Consider the following 25,213-nt stretch of genomic DNA (forward strand, 5'->3'; position numbering starts at 1 on the left):
AAACATCACTGAACTTACTTAAACTGGACTGTGACGATATTTTCTTCTGGAAACAAACTTTGTTGCATTATTTTCCTGTTATCTCTGTAAAGCTGCTTTGAAACAATATTTATTGTAAAAGCGCTGTATAATTAAACGTGATTTGACACAATATTCTGACTGCATGTCAACAAATAACTACAGTTAAACCAACATTAATTCAGACACCTTCAACATTCCTCACATTATCAGTTTATTCGCTATAAATGGTAATGGTAATATATGACATGAACTCATATTGATATTTGACTGGTTTTGTCCGTCCTTCTGTTAGACTCTCACACATGAATTATGTTGAATATCTGTCAGCTGTTAAATTTAACTACACAATTAGATAATACCAGTTTAGCTCAACCAGTTACCAAGCAATGCTTCATGTTGTTCAGTCTGTGGTGTAAAAAGCTGCATTAGCTATTAAAGAAAAAACACTTAAAACATGATCAGCTCAAAGTGTCCCAATCATTTTTGGTCACTGTATGAAGAATTATTGTGTATAATATGTCACAGTTTACTTTATTTTTCTCTCCTCACTTACAGAAATGAACTATAGTGTCCTGCACACACTAGTGAAAAATATCACAAATTATATCTGGTGTCTGACATTTTTTTTGGTTTAACTGTATAAAATAAACATCATATTCCTAATGCAAAAATGTATATTTTTCGTTGTTTTGATTTCTGGATGATACGAGAGCTGGACAGTGAGATTGTCACATAATGCCATAAACATGAACACACACACACACACACACAAACACACACACACACACACACACACACACACACACACACACACACACACACACACACGCACACAGACACACACACACACACACACACACACACACACACACACACACACACACACACACACACACACACACACACACACACACACACACACAGAGCAGTAAACATGAATGCTCTCGGTGGGATTATCGAACATGTTTTCCAGCGACTGGAAACGTTCAAACGCTCGTTCATAAACGCGTGGAAACGAGCGGGAACAGATTTATGCGTCTGCGTTTCTATTAAAGCTTCAAATCAACTCAATAAGAGCAACATGTGAGTCACAGCCGCAATAACAGCAGCCAGAGGAATTAAAATCACTCGTTTAATTAATTCTAATTAGCATTGTTTTTAATCAACACGCAAATTCCAAAATGACTTCTGACAAGCTAATTAGCTCATGCAAATCTGCGGCCGTGTTCCGATGCTCCGAGCTGCCGGAAAACACCAGCTTTTATATCCATACACACGTGTGTGTGTATGTGTGTGTGTGTGTGCGCGTGCATGTGAGAGTGTGTGTGAGAGTGTGTGTGTGTGTGTGTGTGTGCGTGTGCCTGTGTGTGTGTCTGTGTGTGTGCGTGTGCGTGTGCGTGTGTGTGTGTGTGTGTGTGTGTGTGTGCGAGTGCGTGTGTGAGTGTGCCTGTGTGTGTATGTGAGTGAGTGCGTCTGCCTGTGTGTGTGTCTGTGTGCGTGCGAGTGTGTGTGTGTGTGTGAGAGTGTGTGCGTGTGCCTGTGTGTGTGTCTGTGTGCGTGCGAGTGTGTGTGCCTGTGTGTGTGTGTGAGTGAGTGCGTGTGTGTGCCTGTGTGTGTGTCTGTGTGCGTGCGAGTGTGTGTGCCTGTGTGTGTGTGTGAGTGAGTGCGTGTGTGTGCCTGTGTGTGTGTGTGAGTGAGTGCGTGTGCCTGTGTGTGTGTCTTTGTGCGTGCGAGTGCGTGTGCCTGTGTGTGTGTGTGAGTGAGTGCGTGTGCCTGTGTGTGTGTGTCTGTGTGCGTGCGAGTGCGTGTGCCTGTGTGTGTGTGTGTGAGTGAGTGTGTGTGTCTGTGTGTGTGTGTCTGTGTGCGTGCGAGTGCGAGTGCCTGTGTGTGTGTGTGTGTGTGAGTGCGTGTGCCTGTGTGTGTCTGTGTGCGTGCGAGTGCGTGTGTGTGAGTGAGTGCGTGTGCCTGTGTGTGTGTGTCTGTGTGCGTGCGAGTGCGTGTGCCTGTGTGTGTGTGTGAGTGAGTGCGTGTGCCTGTGTGTGTGTCTGTGTGCGTGCGAGTGCCTGTGTGTGTGTGTGAGTGAGTGCGTGTGCCTGTGTGTGTGTGTCTGTGTGCGTGCGAGTGCGTGTGCCTGTGTGTGTGTGTGTGTGTGAGTGTGTGTGCCTGTGTGTGTGTCTGTGTGCGTGCGAGTGCGTGTGCTGATCCTGTGAGTGTATCAGGCGACAGCAATTATCATCGGAGAAACCGGAGCGATCGGAGTGTTCCCGCTGTTTCCGCACCGGGGAATAATGCTTTCATCTTCTCCCGCTCAACTCAACGACACCTCCGGGATTCGGCACGGGGAATTATTCCCAGTTTTTCATCCGTCACATTAGACGAGTGCAGCTGCTCGCTCACTTGTGCTGCATTTATGCAAGTCATTTACACACACAATGCAGGAAAGATTCCTAGTGTGTGTGTGTGTGTGTGTGACTGAGTGTGTGTGACTGAGTCCTTGACTAACACTGACATTTACACGGGATTCCTCAACTCTTAATGAACCTAAAACATCAGTGTCCCGCATTAAAGATGTAAACTGATAGTTTCTCCAGAAATGTAAAGTCAGTCATTATTGCTCACATGCCGCTGCTTTCACAAGAAAAACATATTTCAAAACATCATCTTTAGTGTTCGACTGCAGACAGAAAGAACAGCAGGGTGTGTGTGTTTATTATTCGCAATAAAACAAAACGATTTAATCCAATAAATATATGCACCGATGTTTCAGAGTGAAATAAGAAAATAAGTCATAAATGCTAGTATTGTAATTTTATAGCTGTACTGTAAATGAAATTATTGTAATTTTTCTTAAATACTCTATTTTATATTACATTGAAATAATATTTATTATAGTCATACTGATATATATATATATATATATATATATATATATATATATATATATATATATATTACCTTACAACCTTACAGACAAGCACTGCAAACCAGAATAAATAAATAAATCTCATCCTGTAAAAAACATTTTCCGATTTTTATTTTACATTGAAATAATATTTATCATTATTCTCACATTGATATATAATCATATAATAATTACGGCTGTTTTACGATTAATCACGATTAAATCACATCCAAATAAATGTTTGTGTTTCCATAATATATGTGTGTGTACTGTGTATAATTCTTTTGTATACACACACATGCATGTATGTATATATTTAAGAAATATTTGCATGTATATGCTGAATATATATTTTTCCATAATTTATTTATATATAAATATAAATATTTTTTCTTAAATATATACATGCATGTGTGTGTTTCTTTATATATACAAAATAACTATACACAGTACACACACACATATATTATGCAAACATTTATTTTGGATGTGATTAATCTAATTGCAAATTAATCGCTGCCCAGCAAGAATAATAATATAATATAATATTTTTTTGTCAAATTGTGCAATCCTACAAGCAAGCAAGGCAAACCTGAATAAATAAATAAATCTTATCCCATAAAAATGATTTTTCTGAGGAAGACGGCAGCATGCTCCTCTCGGATGAGTGACCCGTTAAACTCAGCGGCTGGTTTAAAACTCCTGCTGGGACGTAAGGAGTGATGGATCAGGATGAAGACGACAGAACGGAAGGAGGGAAGAAATAAAGAGGTGTTTTATATGTGGCATCGCTCTAATGAACAGGAAATTAATCGATCCCAGAAACACAAGAGCAGCTTCTGACTCTATTTGAGGAAGTGATGCGTTCAGACCGCAGGAACTCACTCAAACACCTCACAACAATTAACCACCAATTACAGACACCTCACTACAATTAACCAACAATCAGAGACACCTCACTACAATTAACCAACAATCAGAGACACCTCACTACAATTAACCACCAATCAGAGACACCTCACTACAATTAACCACCAATCAGAGACACCTCACTACAATTAACCACCAATCAGAGACACCTCACTACAATTAACCAACAATCAGAGACACCTCACTACAATTAACCAACAATCAGAGACACCTCACTACAATTAACCACCAATCAGAGACACCTCACTACAATTAACCACCAATCAGAGACACCTCACTACAATTAACCAACAATCAGAGACACCTCACTACAATTAACCACCAATCAGAGACACCTCACAACAATTAACTACCAATTACAGACACCTCACTACAATTAACCACCAATCAGAGACACCTCACTACAATTAACCAACAATCAGAGACACCTCACTACAATTAACCACCAATCAGAGAGACCTCACAACAATTAACTACCAATCAGAGACACCTCACTACAATTAACTACCAATCAGAGACACCTAACTACAATTAACTACCAATCAGAGGCACCTCACTACAATCAACCACCAATCAGAGACACCTCACTACCATTAACCACCAATCAGAGACACCTCACTACAATTAACCACCAATCAGAGGCACCTCACTACAATCAACCACCAATCAGAGACACCTCACTACAATTAACCACCAATCAGAGACACCTCACTACAATTAATCACCAATCAGAGACACCTCACTACAATTAATTACCAATCAGAGACACCTCACTACAATTAACCAACAATCAGAGACACCTCACAACAATTAACCAACAATCAGAGACACCTCACAACAATTAACCACCAATCAGAGACACCTAACTACAATTAACTACCAATCAGAGGCACCTCACTACAATCAACCACCAATCAGAGACACCTCACTACCATTAACCACCAATCAGAGACACCTCACTACCATTAACCACCAATCAGAGACACCTCACTACAATTAACCACCAATCAGAGACACCTCACTACAATTAACCACCAATCAGAGACACCTCACTACAATTAATCACCAATCAGAGACACCTCACTACAATTAATTACCAATCAGAGACACCTCACTACAATTAACCAACAATCAGAGACACCTCACAACAATTAACCAACAATCAGAGACACCTCACTACAATTAACCACCAATCAGAGACACCTCACAACAATTAACTACCAATTACAGACACCTCACTACAATTAACCACCAATCAGAGACACCTCACTACAATTAACCAACAATCAGAGACACCTCACTACAATTAACCACCAATCAGAGACACCTCACAACAATTAACTACCAATCAGAGACACCTCACTACAATTAACTACCAATCAGAGACACCTCACTACAATTAACTACCAATCAGAGACACCTAACTACAATTAACTACCAATCAGAGGCACCTCACTACAATCAACCACCAATCAGAGACACCTCACTACCATTAACCACCAATCAGAGACACCTCACTACAATTAACTACCAATCAGAGACACCTAACTACAATTAACTACCAATCAGAGGCACCTCACTACCATTAACCACCAATCAGAGACACCTCACTACAATTAAGTACCAATCAGAGACACCTCACTACAATTAACTACCAATCAGAGACACCTCACTACCATTAACCACCAATCAGAGACACCTCACTACAATTAACCACCAATCACAGACACCTCACAACAATTAACTACCAATCAGAGGCACCTCACTACAATTAACAACCAATCAGAGACACCTCACTACAATTAACCACCAATCAGAGGCACCTCACTACAATTAACAACCAATCAGAGACACCTCACTACAATTAACAACCAATCAGAGACACCTCACTACAATTAACCACCAATCAGAGACACCTCACTACAATTAACAACCAATCAGAGACACCTCACTACAATTAACTACCAATCAGAGGCACCTCACTACAATTAACAACCAATCAGAGACACCTCACTACAATTAACCAACAATCAGAGACACCTCACTACAATTAACCACCAATCAGAGGCACCTCACTACCATTAACCACCAATCAGAGACACCTCACTACAATTAAGTACCAATCAGAGACACCTCACTACAATTAACCACCAATCAGAGACACCTCACTACAATTAACCACCAATCAGAGACACCTCACTACAATTAACCACCAATCAGAGACACCTCACTACAATTAACCACCAATCAGAGACACCTCACTACAATTAACCACCAATCAGAGACACCTCACTACAATTAACTACCAATCAGAGACACCTAACTACAATTAACTACCAATCAGAGGCACCTCACTACAATCAACCACCAATCAGAGACACCTCACTACCATTAACCACCAATCAGAGACACCTCACTACAATTAAGTACCAATCAGAGGCACCTCACTACAATCAACCACCAATCAGAGACACCTCACTACCATTAACCACCAATCAGAGACACCTCACTACAATTAAGTACCAATCAGAGACACCTAACTACAATTAACTACCAATCAGAGGCACCTCACTACAATCAACCACCAATCAGAGACACCTCACTACCATTAACCACCAATCACAGACACCTCACTACAATTAACTACCAATCAGAGACACCTCACTACATTTAACCACCAATCAGAGACACCTCACTACAATTAACTACCAATCAGAGACACCTCACTACCATTAACCACCAATCACAGACACCTCACAACAATTAACTACCAATCAGAGACACCTCACTACAATTAACCACCAATCAGAGACACCTCACTACAATTAACTACCAATCAGAGACACCTCACTACAATTAACCACCAATCAGAGACACCTCACTACAATTAACTACCAATCAGAGACACCTAACTACAATTAACTACCAATCAGAGGCACCTCACTACAATCAACCACCAATCAGAGACACCTCACTACCATTAACCAACAATCAGAGACACCTCACTACAATTAAGTACCAATCACAGACACCTCACTACAATTAACTACCAATCAGAGACACCTCACTACGATTAACCACCAATCAGACACACCTCACTACAATTAACTACCAATCAGACACACCTCACTACAATTAACCACCAATCAGAGACACCTCACTACAATTAACCACCAATCAGAGGCACCTCACTACAATTAACTACCAATCACAGACACCTCACTACCATTAACCACCAATCAGACACACCTCGCTACAATGAACTACCAATCACAGACACCTCACTACAATTAACCACCAATCAGACACACCTCACTACAATTAACCACCAATCAGACACACCTCACTACAATTAACTACCAATCACAGACACCTCACTACCATTAACCACCAATCAGACACACCTCACTACCATTAACCACCAATCACAGACACCTCACTACAATTAACCACCAATCAGAGACACCTCACAACAATTAACCACCAATCAAAGACACCTCACTACAATTAACCACCAATCAGAGACACCTCACTACAATCAACCACCAATCAGAGACACCTCACTACAATTAATCACCAATCAGAGACACCTCACTACAATTAACTACCAATCAGAGACACCTCACTACAATTAACCAACAATCAGAGACACCTCACTACAATTAACCACCAATTACAGACACCTCACAACAATTAACCACCAATCAGAGACACCTCACTACAATTAACCACCAATCAAAGACACCTCACTACAATTAACCACCAATCAGAGACACCTCACTACAATTAACCACCAATCAGAGACACCTCACTACAATCAACCACCAATCAAAGACACCTCACTACAATTAACCACCAATCAGAGACACCTCACTACAATTAACCACCAATCAGAGACACCTCACTACAATTAATCACCAATCAGAGACACCTCACTACCATTAACCACCAATCAGAGACACCTCACTACAATTAACCACCAATCAAAGACACCTCACTACAATTAACAACCAATAACAAACACCTCACTACAATTAACTACCAATCAGAGACACCTCACAACAATTAACTACCAATCAGAGACACCTCACAGAGCACTTCTGATGCTGAGGCCGCGCACTTCTGATGCTGAGGCCGCGCACTTCTGAAGCCGCGGCCGCGCAGAAAAGATTAAAATGCCACGCAGAGGACTGACGCGAAATGTGTGGGGAAATCCATTTGATTGTAGTTTAAGTGAGAAATAATTTCAGTGCTCTGGTCAACCGCTATAGAGTGAAAACTGGTGAATGCAGTTCACAGGTTTCATAGAAAGAGAATGATGTGAGCACGTGTGATTGGCAGTGAGCATTTAGTGACTTCTTAATTAACTGCTTCTTTTTCAAAAATATGATTTTAATACCAATAAGTTACAATAAGTCAAATAAAATAGAAATGCCACATTCAAGTTAAAAGTTACGACTGAATGTTGAAACCATTGTGTTTCTACGTATGCTTTACAGGTCAGGTATAAAGAATATTTTTGCTCAGGTGGCGAAATATGTCCGCCCAATAGAAAAAAGTTTTGCTCAGCAAGAAAAAAAATTAGAGGGAACATTGATCAGGGCGTGTGTATATGTGTGTGTGAGTGTGTGTGACACTGTGTGTGTGAGTGTCTCCAGCCTAAAGTTGTTCGAACAACAACACAAAGTAATGAATGTGTGTGTCTTACCTTGTGTGGCGATGTAGTGGTTCGGTCGATGGTAGCCCTATACAGAAAACAAGAACATTATATTTTAGAAATAAATAAGAAATAAAAAATAAAAATTTTGCAAGATTAAATTATAAATTATTTAATTATTTTATATTGAAATTATATTAACAATTACTTAAATATAATTATCAATTGTAATCAAATGTAATATTATATATAATGATTTAAAATAATAATTTAAAACTATTTAATACAGACAAACAAACAAACAAACAAACAAACAGATACAGACACACACACACCCACACAAACAAACAAACGAACAGATACAGACACACACACACACACACACACACACACACACACACACACACACACACACACACACACACACACACACACACACACACACACACACACAAACACACACAAACAACCAAACAAACAAATACAGACACACAGACACACACACACACACAAACAAACAAACAAAACAAACAAACAGATACAGATACACACACACACACACACACACACAGTAAATACTTCACTGCACATATCTACAGTAATTCCTCCAACACAGATTGTGGGATTATGTTATAGAATAATAGAATAGAGGCTCAGTGTCTGTGGGATTTGGATACTCTGATCATTCCATTTGTCAAGAATCTCGTTTCCCAGCGAAGCTCAGAGGAGGAAGAAGCACCACGCTCTTCATCATCATCCTCTCCTCCTCCTCATCATCATCATCTCCTCCTCCTCATCATCATCATCATCTCCTCCTCCTCATCATCATCATCATCTCCTCCTCCTCATCATCATCATCATCTCCTCCTCCTCATCATCATCACACATCTCTTTGGCTTAGCATTCACATAACACATTATAGACTTCTATAATTCAATATTAGGCTGCATAAAAATATTAAATATTAAAATATTGCTGATTACTTACAAAGCACTAAATGGTTTAGCTCCCCAGTACTTGAGCGAGCTCTTAACGCATTATAGTCCTTCACGTCTATTGCGATCTCAAAACTCCGGCCAGTTGATAATACCTAGAATATATAAATCGACTGCTGGCGGTAGATCCTTTTCCTATTTAGCACCAAAACTCTGGAACAATCTTCCTAACATTGTCCGGGAAGCAGACACAGTCTGTCAGTTCAAAGCTAGACTAAAAACACATCTCTTTGACCTAGCATTCACATAACACTCTATAGACTTCTATAATTCAATATTAGGCTGCTTAGATTAGGTCAGCCGAAACCGGGAACACTTCCCATAAATCCTGATGTACTCGTTAGTTACATCATAAGAAGGATGGCGTCTACGCTAATATTAGTCTCTCTGTTTATCCCGAGGTTTACCGCAGTCCGCCGGATCCAGGCCGTATCCGGATCTGATGAAGCACCATCACATGGACACGACGACAACGCATCCCTGAAGTGCCAGCCTCATCAACACTGTGAAGGCCTCATGGACACCTCAACAAACTCGTCTCCATCCCGGCGTGATGACTCCGACCCAACCAGATGAACTGGATAAATATTGTGAAAGTTCTGATCAAATCTGACCTCTGACGAGTAATGCTGCGTGAATTATAATCATACACTGTTCGTTCATTGGCCAGAAGAGAACTGAGACTGAGCCTGGGTTCTCACAAGGGTTATTTCTAATCGATTTTAATGATCTACTCTGAGAATTCATCTATAAAACAAATTATGGTTATTAACCGCCTTCTGCTTCTGCTTCATTAGCAAACACTGAACTTCACTGAACAACAGAAACACGCTGCTAACGTCATTAAAGGAACGTTCACGCACAGATCCATCATTCTGTCATCATTTACTCATCATCACGTCAGACTTTATTTCTATGTGGATGTTTAAAAGATATTTAAAACAATGTCTGTTTTCTAATTCATTTGTTGTAGAAGCTGCAATTCATCTTTATTCCTCAATTCCCTGATGTCTGACACACTATGATGATGTGATGTTTTTAAATCATCTGCTCAAATTCAACCTTTACAACTTCCAAAAGGTTACGAAATATGGTTTATTTTATTTGTTTGTAATTGTTATAAAATCAGGGCCGTTTTATACTATAGAGCAACAGATATAGATCGGTCACTAAAGACCCGAAACTGTAATAATGACTGGCGGAACATTCATGCATAAAAGGGTTATTAATGAGGTTACGTAATTGCCATCAATCCTGGAAACAAAATTCGTTCTTTTTTGTTTTGTATTTTCCCCGTTTAACAACAACTAGAGGCAATATAACATGATTATGTGATATTAAACAGAGGAGAGTGAATCTGATAAAACTAGTGAGCTTCTCTTTGATCTAGAACCTCCCAGAATCCACTTCTTCAATCACTCCCGACCCAGTGATGCTCTTCCGGGATATTCTCGGGACAGAAGCGGATCAGTGTGTGTGTGTGTGTGTGTGTGTGTGTGGAAGCGTTTGGAAAACAACATTTACTCTGTTAACAACACCAGGAGGAGAAGAAACACCAGCTGGTTATTTTAGTAAGGCAATCTCCAGGGACAACTCAATAACCACAGGATGAGGGAATTATGGGAATTATGGGATGGAATTTAAAACACACTGTTATAGATATCAAGCAGCTTTTATGACCTAATAATAAAAACAATGATGTTTCCTGAGCTGCAAAAGAGTGACATCTGATGTTATTTATTAACTATATAACAGCATAACATGATATAAAATAATCTAATATAAAATAATCTAATGTAACACACAGTAGTGTGTGTGTTCAAACCCACAGGTGTCGTGTGTGTTTACGTCTGGGGCGGGAAAATCTAATCTTAAATCTGCTGACGTGCGTCTGGATTAACTGTGTGTGTGTGTGTGTGTTTGGTGAGACAAGACGAGAATAAGAGGAGCTGTGATCCTCATACTGACTGGGAGAGTTAAAACACACACACACACACACACACACACACACACACACACACACACACACACACACACACACACACACCTGTAATGTAAGCTCTGGCTTGTGTGTGTACTTATACTTACATCAACATAATTAGCATTAATGTAATCGGAGCTCTGCTCTCCGTCCAGAGGCTGCAGTCGCACACGCGAGTGATCGTCTGAAACACACACACACACACACACACACACACACACACACACACACACACACACACACACACACACACACACACACACACACACACACACACACACACACACACACACACACACACACACACACACACACACACAACAAGTTACAGTCATCATCATTCTGTACCATCTCAGGCCTCAACATTAATGCTTAATATATTACATTATATGATATCATATTATATTATATTATATTGGCACTGCTTGTCAGAAGAAAAAGTGTGTAAGTGTGTGTGAGACCTGATCACAAAAAGTACCAGAAGTCCATCTTTATTTTTGTTTGTTTCGTCTCGTCTGAGAGACACTGAAGTCACGTGACGCCGCTTCACACACACACACACACACACACACACACACACACACACACACACACACACACACACACACACACACACACACACACACACACACACACACACACAGCGGCTCCTGGGAAAACTGTCTTACAGCAACGTCCGGAATCATCATCCTAATTACTATAAGCTCATTTTCATAATGACCACTGACACTGCATGTGTGTGTGTGTGTGTGTGTGTGTGTGTGTGTGAAGCTCTCTCTGCTGTAGGAGAGTGTGACTCTCATCACACACAAACACACACACACACACACACGCTCGGAGGAACACGCTTCTCTACGTACATGCGATGATGTTCCCGTAGCGGTTCTTCATTCGGTTCTCGTCTTTCTTGGCCGAGTCCCACGGCGCCGCCTGTCCTTCGAAGAAGCTCTGAAACATAATCATAAACATAATCATAAACAATCATAAACACAGACAGAAGGAGGGTTAGCAGAGAGAACGAACGACAGGTTAAAGGTCAACACAACAGATCCTGATGAAGTCTGTCAGGGGAAAAAGCCAACTTGAGTTTTCACGTGTCAGAATATGAGAACAAACACAGTTTCAGCTTCAGCTCATCTTGTAAAAGACCCCAGGACTTCCGTCGCATTTGAACCATGAATACACACACAAATAATTGAATGGATTCTTGGAGTTTTGTGGCTGAAATTTAAAAAAGTAACTAATCCTTTAATAAATCCTCGCTCTCGGCTCAATCTGACCCGTTAGGAATGAAGGAATGGCAGGAATGCTTCAGTACACATAGAAAAACATAAAAATGCTCACAATTCAAACTAAAAATGCTAAAACCAATTTCTTTTTATTTTCTATAATGTCTACATGTGTATCTGAATGCATACACACCCGATGTAAGATATTTCAAACTGAATTAAAAGGGTTATGCATGAAATTGTGAGTTATTTTGAATTTAAATTGAAAGAATGTGAGGAATGTGCTTAAATTACTATTTATTTATTATTTAATCATCAAATCTAGTAATTTAAAGGTAAATAAAATATAAAATAACAAAAAATCTCCTAAACATTGCATTAAAAAAATTGAAAAAAAAATGATCAAAATGAAATAAAATGAGCTTTCTTTTTTTAAATAATTTAAGGGCCCCATTTTGACCTCGAGGGAAAGATATGATATAAAGTGTGAGGGAAGGATGAGGGTTTGTGTGTATTAACATTACTCCACAAAAGCTGCTTAACGAGTTAACTTTAATCACGTGACCTCAGAACACACACGACTTACATTAGAGGAATTAAAGCAGACGTTTCTTCCTCCTGAACCGAAGCTCATGAAACATTAATGGAGGCCGAGCAATTACAGATGATTATGGAAATAAACTTCAGCGCTGGCTTCTGAAGGCCAGATAAAAATACTGCATTATTTCCACTGTCCACAGACAACTGATGCGATAGAACACAACGATGACACGCTCTTCATCATCCGTCTCGTGCTTTACTGATGCGGATATTCACACACACAAACGAGAGCAAACTGAGTGTCTGATCGAGATCATAACTAAAGCGTACGGTTTATCATGATTCATGAGACCGGGACGTTCTGTAATCTGCTGTAGTCCTTTACAAGACTCACAGGAACACTAATAAACAGCACAAACTTTAATTTAAAAAAATATATAAACTCACCACATTTGTGTCTACAGAAAAAATTAAATATCTCATTCTGAATAGTTTGTGGTGGAAAGGATTTGTAACGTTTTAAAGTCTCTTCTGCTCACCAAGGCAAGAATATAGTAAAAATTTGAAATATTATTCCATAAATCATCAGTTTTCTATGTGAATATATAGTAAAGTGTAATTTATTCCTGTGATCAAAGCTGAATTTTCAGCATCATTACTCCAGTCTCTAGTGTCACATGATCCTTCAGAAATCTATATAATATGATGATTTGATGCTCAAGAAACATTTATGATTATTATCAAAGTTTTGTTTGCCTTTGTTTTCGTGCATCAAAAGAGACATTAAAACGCTGTAATGCATGTCGACGTCCTCTGTCTAAAGCTTTATTTTATTCTGTTGTTCAGCGCGGCCGTGTGTGTTCGGAGACGCTTGTCCTCTGACGTCTCGTAAGTGACAGTGTGTGGAAGCGAACGAACGACTGACAAGCACCTTCAGATAATGAGATGCGGGAGTCCGAGAATAACGACAGCTGAGTGAAACTGCAGGAGACGCGCGTCAGGCGCTGCAGTCAGCAGGAAAACACACATTTAAATATTCACACGCCGCGAGAGCGTTCACAAAGCCAAGGCACGTTAGAAAGTGCAGAACCTGTCAAACAAACACTGACGGCGCTTCCGTGAGGATGTGTGTATGCATAAACACAACACGCACAGAAACACACAACAACTTAAAGAGTTGCTGGAGCCAAACTGGAGAGAATAATGATTCTCAGACTGTGCGTGATGGAAAAATAATCTTTTGAAATATAGAAATGTGGTGCTGAATAAATAAGCTTCGTGGGTCGAGATGGTGCAATGGCTGATGGGAAGCTCCAGGCGGTTTCTGTCCCTCGAGGACACTCGCTGTGATTGGCTGAGCCTCGAAACCACAGCCAATCAGACGCATGCCTGGAACTATGAGCTCAAACCATGACACATTACAAGAATCAGATCTGGATTCCTTTAGAATCAAACTCTATAACGTTAACCTTTAAAGGAGAAGGAGAAATCAAATCAAATAAACAGTTCAAATAATGCCGATTCACACTCGCTCTCTGAAAGATGTCAAAACAAGCATGAATAAAACAAGCATCAAGCCAGATTTAATAATGCATGTTGTTCTAGGATGCAGTTGTTAATTCCCAGCTTCTCTTTATCGTTAGGCATCATTACTGAGAGTGACGACACCAAACCCTCGAGTGTGTGTATATGAGAAGCTTCCGGTGGGATTTTATCTCACATTATGATTCAGATGCTGGATTCTGTCCATAGCGACCCCTTCGTTAAGCTCCGCCCCCCTTGGTTACAGTTGCTAACTCTAAATGTGTGACCCTGGACCACAAAACCAGTCATAAGGGTCAATTTCTCGAAATATACAAAATATCATTGAACATGATCTTTACTTAACAACCTAATGATTTAAATCTAATGATTTCTATCCTAATGATTTAAAATCGATAGTTTTGACCCATAAAATGTATTGTTGGCTAATGCCACAAATATCCCCATGTGACTTATGACTGGTTTTGTGGTCCAGGGTTTCATATTATTCTTTCATGGTCTGGAAATGAATTATGTCACCGCGTCTGTTTCATAATTGATGAACTTTGTAACACTGACACTATTATTGACACTTCATTGTATAACTCAATGAATTTTGCAACACTGATATTTTCCGAGCCGCTCTGAAACATTCTGTTCTATAGAAATAAAGCCGACTTGACTTGTTGCTCTTTAAAGAAATAGTTAAATTATGCATTGGCTTGATTCAAACTTCTTACATTCAAAAATAAGAGCCAAGATTTATTAAAAGATGAAAAAATCCTTCTATCTGTGTAACTCTGGGATAATATTTCCCCATATGTTTTCATACTTTTACACTTTGCATTGCATTTCGCATTTGAAAAAGAAGAAAATCCCACAGCGGACGGCAACAGCAGCTTTATAGATTCAAGTGTTTTACATGACTCTGTATTTCCCATATTGTTATCTCAATAAGAAAAAAGAAAAGAAAAAACAGCTGCTAAGCTAGGATTGGACAATCAGTGTTTAAAGGCGGGGCTTAGCGAAGGGCCAGTTACAGGAGCTTTAAGCAAAACTCATCTTTCATATCAGCAACACTAAAACATCTTACATATTTCCAAAAAGGGCTGCTTACCTCGTTTATCTTTTCCAAAGTTAATGTACGGAATAACAAGAAGCATGTATCGGAGGGAAAGATAAGGGAATATTTTAGTGCTGGTCATCTCAATCAGAGCGTCTGTCAGTACACATGGAGGGTAAACACACAGTAAAGACGAGATGAGTGAGTGCTGAACTCAACATCTAACCCAACTCTTAAAACAATCTCTATCTATAATGAACGAGCCCTCGGGGGGGCTCCAACCCAACGGCTCGGGCCTGAAATATTTACTTCATTCAGATGTGAGGGATCAAGCTGTGAGTGAGAGGACACACACACACACACACACACACAGAGCCGTGGATCAGCGTGTGTGTGTGTGTGTGTGTGTGTGTAATGTGCTCAACGGGCCGGGACAGAACCAACACTGGAGCGGGCCGGAGACCACGGTGCAAAACATCTTCCTCACGATCTTCTCACTCGTTTTCCAGCACTAACATCTAAACATTCTTAAATCAACATTCATTTACTGGAGAAGAAGCAAAATTACTGAAGATATTAAATCTTGTTTACTAAATAAAAGATCAAAATGAAGCAAGTTTGTGCTTAAAAGAAGAACTAATACCTGCCAATGGAGTCTAAAAAATAATCTTGTTTTCCCTTTGAATTAAGTTAATTTTTCAGACTTCACTGACAGATATTTGTTCTTCTATTAAGCAAAAACTCACTTTATTTTTATAAATTTTTCAGTAAACAAGACTTCTTATCTAAAGTCGTTTTGCTTCTCCAGTGAATGAATCTTGATTTAAGAATGTTTAGATGTTTGTGCTGGAAAACAAGACAGAAACACTGAGGAAGAACATACATTTTTTGCTGTGAAAATTAAAAGAATAGTTGAATCATTTACTGATCCTCATGTCGTTTCAAACCTGTATGACTTTTTTCCCATTTAAACACAAAATGAAAATCAAGCTAAAATAAAAAAGGACCAAATAAAGTGCCATAAAATCCACTTTTGTTTGGTTTGCTTGGACGTTCTGCTAAACATCTCCTTTTGTGTTTCCCAGAAGAAATAAAGTCAGGTTTGGAATGACATTGTTTAAAGTGCCCTATTTTGTTATTTTAAAGGCTCCTAATGTTGTTTCTGAGTGTCCTACAACAGATTCACATTCATACAAGGTCAGAAACACATTAATGTCCTCATAATCTCCACGTCAGCATCAGCTCTTTCTCTCAGTGTCTGAAACGCTTCGTCTCTCTAAGCCCCGCCTCTCTGAGAGCTGCTCTGCTGTGATTGGTCATTATCATATCTGAATCTCAGCTCTTGATCACAGTGATACGAACAGTAACGATGGCGTGTTTTACCGTATCAGTCTCAGAAAACAGCGTCTTCTCGACACAAACAACCACGAACCAAACTCTTCCAGTCTCAGATACACTACAGTGTTTGAGGGCGGAGCTAAGAGACGCTGCTCAGCCAATCAACACTAGAGGCGGGCATTATGCTAATTAGTTACATTGTTACAAGAAGTGAGACTGGAATTACTGACGACTCGTTTCAGTTCAGAATCACTTCTTTCTTTTAGTAAACAATAACTTTATTTTATCTGCCCTTTGAGCTTTAAAACTTTGCAGACCTTTTACACTCGAAAATGCATAATAGGGGCACTTTAAATGTGACTAAATGATTTTTCAGGATGAATTATTCATAATACGCAAACAGCATGCAGTGATGCACAAACATGTGACAAAACAAATGATAGTAGGAGAGTACACTGCAAAAAATGCTTTCTTTACTTAGTATTTTTGACTTTTTTCCAGTCCAAATATCTAAAAATTCTTAAATCATGAAGCATTTACTAAAAAACTAGAATCTTTTTTCCTGATAAAAATACACAAAATTAATTCTTAATTCTTATAGAAAACAAGATTATTTTTCTTACTCCATTGGCAGATAATTTTGCTTGTTTTAAGCAAAAACTCAATTATTATTTTTTTAATTTATCAGGAACAAAGCAGGATTTCTTTTTCAGGGAGTCATTTTACTCATCTAGTAAATCCTACTTGATTTAAGATTATTTGGATTGGAAAAAAGACAAAAAGACAAATTAAGAAAAGCCTTTTGTGCAGTGTAACCCTGCAGACTCACCTCGTACTCCTCCTTGAAGCCGTAGCCCTCGGCACACTTCATCTGTGTGATGTGTTGCAGGAGATCGGCCACACGGATCGCGGGGTGAAGCTGTCCGGTCTGATACGGGACGTCCAGCGCCTCACGCTTCTTATAGGAGTGTGTGTGTGACTGAACCAGGCTGCTGGTCTCGCTGGTCATCGTCTGGCTCTCATCTAAAACAAAACCACAAAAACGGTCAGCAAACATGGAAAAACGAAAGGTTCACGGCTGCTAAAGATGACTACATGAAGAGATGAGCACAACAACAACAACAACAACAACAACAACTCTAATCCGACATGTGCATAAACAGAACGCGCACCTTAAATATACACATCAAAACAAAGCCGTCTGTTCTCATAAACTAGCTTGCTAGAGATCGCACGAATGGTGGAATGGTGTCCGAATGAAGGGTTACGGTGATGTGTGGATGTGGACCTTCACAACAGGGTTAGGAACCAGAACCAAAACCAGAACCAAAAGCAAAAGAAGCACATGTGCACAGCAAAAATATGCTTTACTTAGTGTTTCTGTCTTGTTTCCAGTCCAAATATCTAAAAAGCAGGATGCATTTACTAGATGAGTGATATGCCATAAGATATTATGTCTTTTTAAGATTTTGTGGGGGAAAAAATAAAAAAAATTTTTTTTTGCTTAAATCAAGCTAAATGATCTGCCAATGGGGTAAGAAAAATTATTTTAATTCAAACAGAAACAAGATTATTTTTCTTACCCCATTGGCAGATCATTTAGCTTGTTTTAAGCAAAAACTCATTTTGATTTTACCCATTTAGTAAATCAATCCTGATTTTTAGATATTTGAACTGGAAACAAGACAAAAACACTAAGTAAGAAAAGCATGTTTTTCTGTGTGAGGATGCAGGTGAGTGGAGGGTGTTTCACACACGGTGTGTGTATGAGGAGGCCATGCTAGCTAATGTCTGCACAGGTGGACGGGGAGGGCGTGCGACACCAGGCCATGCCAGAGAGAGAGAGAAGAGAGAGAGAGAGAGAGAGAGAGAGAGAGGGAGGAGAGAGAGAGAGAGAGAGAGAGAGAGAGAGAGAGAGAGAGGCACGGTTTGAGGGGGAGCGGATCCCACTGACAGTAAACCCCCAAAAAACACAGGGCCGATTGGCAACTTACCATTAATGGGCACTTTTTAAGAGGATACATAACAGGTTAAATGTGAAGAAAGAAAACAGGAAGAGAGAGGAAAAAGGGTGTAAGCAACAAGATAGTTTGAAGCAAGAGCAGCTACACATGTAGGCTATCTGAGGTTCTGACTGATTTCTCATCAACTAACGTACGTCTGAACCGTCCGCACGAAAGAATGAGACAAGGCCGAATCGGAAGTAAAAATCCCATTCTAGACCTAAAAGTCTGTGTAGCCAAAAATCTCTGGAGAACAAGTCGAGGTTAGGGTTTCTGGAGAACTAGTCGAGGTTAAGGTTTCTGGAGAACTAGTCAAGGTTAGGGTTTCTGGAGAACTAGTCGAGATTAGGGTCTCTGGAGAACAAGTCGAGGTTAGGGTTTCTGGAGAACTAGTCAAGGTTAGGGTTTCTGGAGAACTAGTCGAGATTAGGGTTTCTGGAGAACTATTCGAGGTTAGGGTTTCTGGAGAACTAGTCGAGGTTAGGGTTTCTGGAGAACTAGTCGAGGTTAGGGTTTCTGGAGAACTAGTCAAGGTTAGGGTTTCTGGAGAACTAGTCGAGATTAGGGTTTCTGGAGAACTAGTCGAGGTTAGGGTTTCTGGAGAACTAGTCGAGATTAGGGTTTCTGGAGAACTAATCGAGGTTAGGGTTTCTGGAGAACTAGTCGAAGTTAGGGTTTCTGGAGCACTAGTCGAGGTTAGGGTTTCTGGAGAACTAGTCGAGGTTAGGGTTTCTGGAGAACTAGTCGAAGTTAGGGTTTCTGGAGCACTAGTCGAGGTTAGGGTTTCTGGAGAACTAGTCGAGGTTAGGGTTTCTGGAGAACTAGTCGAAGTTAGGGTTTCTGGAGCACTAGTCGAAGTTAGGGTTTCTGGAGCACTAGTCGAGGTTAGGGTTTCTGGAGAACTAGTCGAGGTTAGGGTTTCTGGAGAACTAATCGAGGTTAGGGTTTCTGGAGAACTAGTCGAAGTTAGGGTTTCTGGAGCACTAGTCGAGGTTAGGGTTTCTGGAGAACTAGTCGAGGTTAGGGTTTCTGGAGAACTAGTCGAAGTTAGGGTTTCTGGAGCACTAGTCGAGGTTAGGGTTTCTGGAGAACTAGTCGAGGTTAGGGTTTCTGGAGAACTAGTAGAAGTTTTCTGCAGAACTAGTTGATGTTAGGGTTTCTGGAGAACTAGTAGAAGTTTTCTGCAGAACTAGTTGATGTTAGGGTTTCTGGAGAACTAGTAGAAGTTTTCTGCAGAACTAGTTGATGTTAGGGTTTCTGGAGAACTAGTAGAAGTTTTCTGGAGAACTAGTCGAAGTTAGGGTTTCTGGAGCACTAGTCGAGGTTAGGGTTTCTGGAGAACTAGTTGATGTAGATATTTTCGACATTGATTTCCAAGTACTTTGTTAATCTAGCACTAATCGTGTTTCTAACGCTGAAACATCAACTGACATTATTTAAAGCACATTTATTCATAGGTGAATCAACGTACAAATCTTGCTATAATTTAAAGCATTTTGTTAATCTTTTCACAACCATTTAGCACTAACCTTTTGCTAACATTAAAACAATTGACATTTTTAAAGCACATTTCAATATTTATTCACGGGTGAATCCATGTCATGAATCATGGTTCAATCAGGGTTAAAATTGATTTAAATCTCGCAACATTGTTTCAGCTTTACTTTTCATGCAGATCTTGGAATAATAGCGATGTTGATTTATAAGTATTTTGCAAACCTTTTTGCACCCATTTAACACCAAAAGGTGAACCGTCCCTTTAAGACAAAAAACCCCAGTGCTTTATGGGACGACTAGTTCATTAATTCCCTCATTAGTACGCAGTCTTGTGTCTTTTAATTGAATGAATGGGAAATATACTTCCTGAACGCAGGTCCTCATCTAATGCAGACGATCCGAAATGATAGCAAAACTGTGTTCTGTTGTAAAAACATGTGCACATTATAATGAGAAAGTGTGTTTTAAATACTATCATTAGCATAACGAACTGAAGAATGGAAATGATTGGTTTATTGTATCGTGCCACACTGCCACTCCCCCCTCATCCGGTCCACATTATCTGTCCATGCACATGAGAGGTCATAGACATACGTGACGTCACACGCACGACACCGAATGCGGATGGGATGGGGTGAAGCCTCGGCTCGGGAGGAATAACCTCAGATCTCACACACAAGAGAAAAGCAGGCAGGAATGAACGTGAGAAGCATCAGATCTACCTCCTGTCTGTCTCTCAACAACACACACACACACACACACACACACACACTGAACACATGAGCGTCTTCCTCAAGGTTTCTGTCTCGCTTTCCAGCAGAAACATCTAAAACATTCTTAAATCAAGATACATTTACTGGAGAAGCAAGTCTTGTATCAAAATGAAGTGAGTTTGTGCTTAAGTAAGAGATAATGTACATCTAGCCGGTTGTTATTTCAGAATAAACCCGACAGGGTGATCAGGATCAGGTCTTCATCCGCCTGAAGGGGTTTATTCTGAGATAACACACACACAAACACACACAGACACACACACCTGCAGGGGGTTTATTCTGCAATAACACACACACACACACACACACATACACACACACACACCTGAAGGGGTTTATTCTGCGATAACACACACACACACACACACACACACATACACACACACACACACACACACACACACACACCTGAAGGGGTTTATTCTGCGATAACACACACACAAACACTCTCTCACACACACACACACACACACACACCTGAAGGGGTTTATTCTGCAATAACACACACACACACACACACCTGAGGGGGTTTATTCTGTGATAACAGACACACACACCTGAAGGGGTTTATTCTGCGATAACACACACACACACCTGAGGGGGTTTATTCTGTGATAACACACACACACACACACACACACACACACACCTGAGGGGGTTTATTCTGTGATAACACACACACACACACACACACACCTGAAGGGGTTTATTCTGAGATAACACACCCACACACACACACACACCTGAAGGGCTTTATTCTGAGATAACACACACACACCTCAAGGGGTTTATTCTGAGATAACAACCGCCTGGATGTACATTATCCCGTTTACTACATGGATACTTGCACATAATTCTGTCAGGAGCACTATCGTCAGATATGACAGATATGATTGACAGATAGCATACAGTTAGGGTTGGCGGTCTGGTTCTGTTTCTGGACAGCCTAGCATGGATAAGAGCAGGAGAGCAGCAATAACCCCCTCAGGGTCAACAGAACACAACCAACATGAATGTATTGCAGATATCAATTAATTTTAGTGTATAACATAATTAGAGAACTGTAGTGTGATTCAGCGGGATCAGAAAGCCAGATCGTGACTGAGACAGGAGGAGCTGGGGAGGGAGGAGGGCAATCCGCTCTGAGAAACACTGATGATCCTGAAGGAGCGTATATATGAGTACAGTGACAGCTCGTATTCCTACAGCTGGAGGATCAGCTGAGAGTCACTGACGCGAGCTCCACTAGCGTGACCTGCCAGAACTGACGCTACGCTTAATGCAAATAATTATTAGACACACAATATTGATTTGAGTTGAAATATGTTATTGGCTCTTTATTGGCGAGTTCACACTAGACGGACGTTTAAGAGATACGGTATACAGTCATACACTTATTACACAGCATTTCAACACATAAATAATTATGGAGATGAGCATAGTTAAATAACTGTACACAAAATATTGATACGGCTAAAAAACGATATTTTATTAGCTCACCATAAGCAAAAATTCCAGAAAGAAAACCGTTCCTAGCGAGTGTATAGCTGCTGACTCCAGTGACCCGGATGAGCCGGAGTTTCTGTTCTCAGAGGTTGTTATCTGGGAATAATATAACGCTGGATCTGCGATTGACCAATCAGAGTCAAGTATTCCACAGAGCCGTGTAATAAAACAAGATTAAATATCTGCCAACCGGGTCAGAAATAATCATCTTCAGTCTTTGTGATTCTTCTCCAGTAAATGTATCTCGATTTTAAAATTGTTTAGATGTTTGTTCTGGAAAGCGAGACAGAAACTCTGAGGAAGACGCTCATGTGTTCGGTGTATTCTCATCGTCATCACGTGTGGAAGAGAGCAGGTTTTCTCACCTAAGATGGCGGTCGGCACAAACGGGTCTGTTCCCCGGCCCAAAGATGAGCAGAGTTTACAGAGAAGAGAGAAGAGATCCAGCGAGAGTTAGTTCTGCATTAGTGAAGGTTAAAGAGGAACACAACTCAAACACACAGATATTAAATATTATATACAGACTCATCCAGTGTCCAGGACACATTACATGTTAATAGTTCGCTTCCTTGCCCATAATGTTTAAACTACCATTCAAAAGTTTGGGGTCGGTATCAAAAATACAGTAAAAACTGTAAAATATTATTGCAATGTAAATCAGCTGTTTTCTATTTGAATATATAGTAAAGTGTAATTTATTCTCATTACTCCAGTCTTCAGTGTCACATGATCCTTAAGAAATCACTCTAATATGATGATTTGATGATCAAGAAACATTTATGATTATTATCAGTGTTGAAAACATTACATAACATTACACGTCTTTTATAATGTAACAATTAGTAACATAGTAAATGTTCTACTCTCACTTTTATCAATTTAAGGCATGACCCCAAACTTTTCAAGGTTCAAGAGTCTTTTATTGTCATTCCATACACATTTTTACATGAAGGAATGAAACTCCTAAGGTCCCGGTCAAAACACCAGATAAAAACATTAACCAATAAAACATTAGAAACTAGGGTGTATGTCTAAGCTTTGTCAATAAATAGCATAATTAAAATTAAAAAAAACTAGAATAGACAATGCAAGAATAAAAACAGTGCAATAATTAGTAATAAATAAGGACTTAAATAGTCAAATAGTATTGCACATAAAGGTCGAAATAATACTTTTATAAAAAAATTACATAAAAAAAACTTTTGATGTGCTGAAAGTGATTTTATTCTCCGTATGCTGTGAGTTATTAGATGAGCTCAAACAAAGAAGAAAACACCAGAACACACACCAGAACACACACCAGAACACACACCAGAACACACACCAGAACACACACGTGATGTGATGGAGTTTCTAAAGCTCAGTTGTGCAGAAGTGCCAGAAGCAGAGCAGTTTCACACACACACACACACACACACACACACACACACACACACACACACACACACACACACACACACACACACACACACACACACACACACACACACACGCTTTACCTGGATAGTAGGAGTTGGGCACAGATGTGCTCAGTGTGTTAGTCTTCACGGTGAACGAGGACGGCGACGACACCGCTTTCACAATAAACAAGCAGGCAAGAAGTCATAAGCAAAGTATATTCGAGTTCACTGACACTTACAGTATTATATACAGTCAAAACAAACATTATTCAGACACCAGATATTATTTGTGATATTATTTTACTAGTGTGTGCAGGACACTATAGTTCATTTATGTAAGTGATGAGAGCAAAATAAAGTAAACTGTGACATATTATACACAATAATTCTTCATACAGCGACTACCAGTAAAAATATGTGACCAAAAATGATTGGGACACTTTGAGCTGATCATGTTTTAAGTGTTTTTTCTTTAATAACTAATGCAGCTTTTTACACCACAGACTGAACAACATGAAGCATTGCTTGGTAACTGGTTGAGCTAAACTGGTATTATCTAATTGTGTAGTTAAATTTAACAGCTGACAGATATTCAACATAATTCATGTGTGAGAGTCTAACAGAAGGACGGACAAAACCAGTCAAATATCAACTGAGTTCATGTCATATTATTAGTAACTTTAGCGTATAAACTGTGATAAAGTGAGAAATGTTGATAGTGTCTGAATAAATGTTGGTTTGACTGTAGATCAAACACGTCTCGGCACATTTACTAAAGTGAGCGTTGTGGTTATTTTGAGCTTAAAACAGTGTCACGGACAGCGTGAGTAAAACCAGTATCATGGATACACAATCCT

At 39.8% G+C, this 25,213-nt stretch overlaps 1 protein-coding gene across 15 annotated transcripts in view; it reads right to left on the bottom strand.

The window, feature by feature from the left end:
* LOC143747542 (receptor-type tyrosine-protein phosphatase mu-like) overlaps positions 1-25,213 on the bottom strand; it is a 281,363-nt gene that overhangs the window by 24,154 nt on the left and 231,996 nt on the right. For 6 of the 15 annotated variants that reach the window (XM_077240349.1, XM_077240348.1, XM_077240346.1 and 3 more), the window contains 4 exons: positions 18,007-18,200; positions 12,347-12,434; positions 11,594-11,670; positions 8,562-8,598 (listed from right to left, as the gene is read on the bottom strand). In XM_077240349.1, the coding sequence (XP_077096464.1) occupies positions 8,562-8,598; positions 11,594-11,670; positions 12,347-12,434; positions 18,007-18,200 (396 nt within the window). Of the gene's footprint in view, positions 1-8,561; positions 8,599-11,593; positions 11,671-12,346; positions 12,435-18,006; positions 18,201-23,321; positions 23,349-24,455; positions 24,531-25,213 lie in introns of all 15 variants that reach the window. The other 9 variants (XM_077240345.1, XM_077240341.1, XM_077240339.1 and 6 more) reach the window with 2 other exon arrangements.

This window comes from Siphateles boraxobius, unplaced genomic scaffold (genome assembly GCF_051911475.1).
Source record: "Siphateles boraxobius isolate OS27281-9 unplaced genomic scaffold, OSU_SipBor_1 225, whole genome shotgun sequence".
Lineage (NCBI taxonomy): Eukaryota > Metazoa > Chordata > Actinopteri > Cypriniformes > Leuciscidae > Siphateles > Siphateles boraxobius.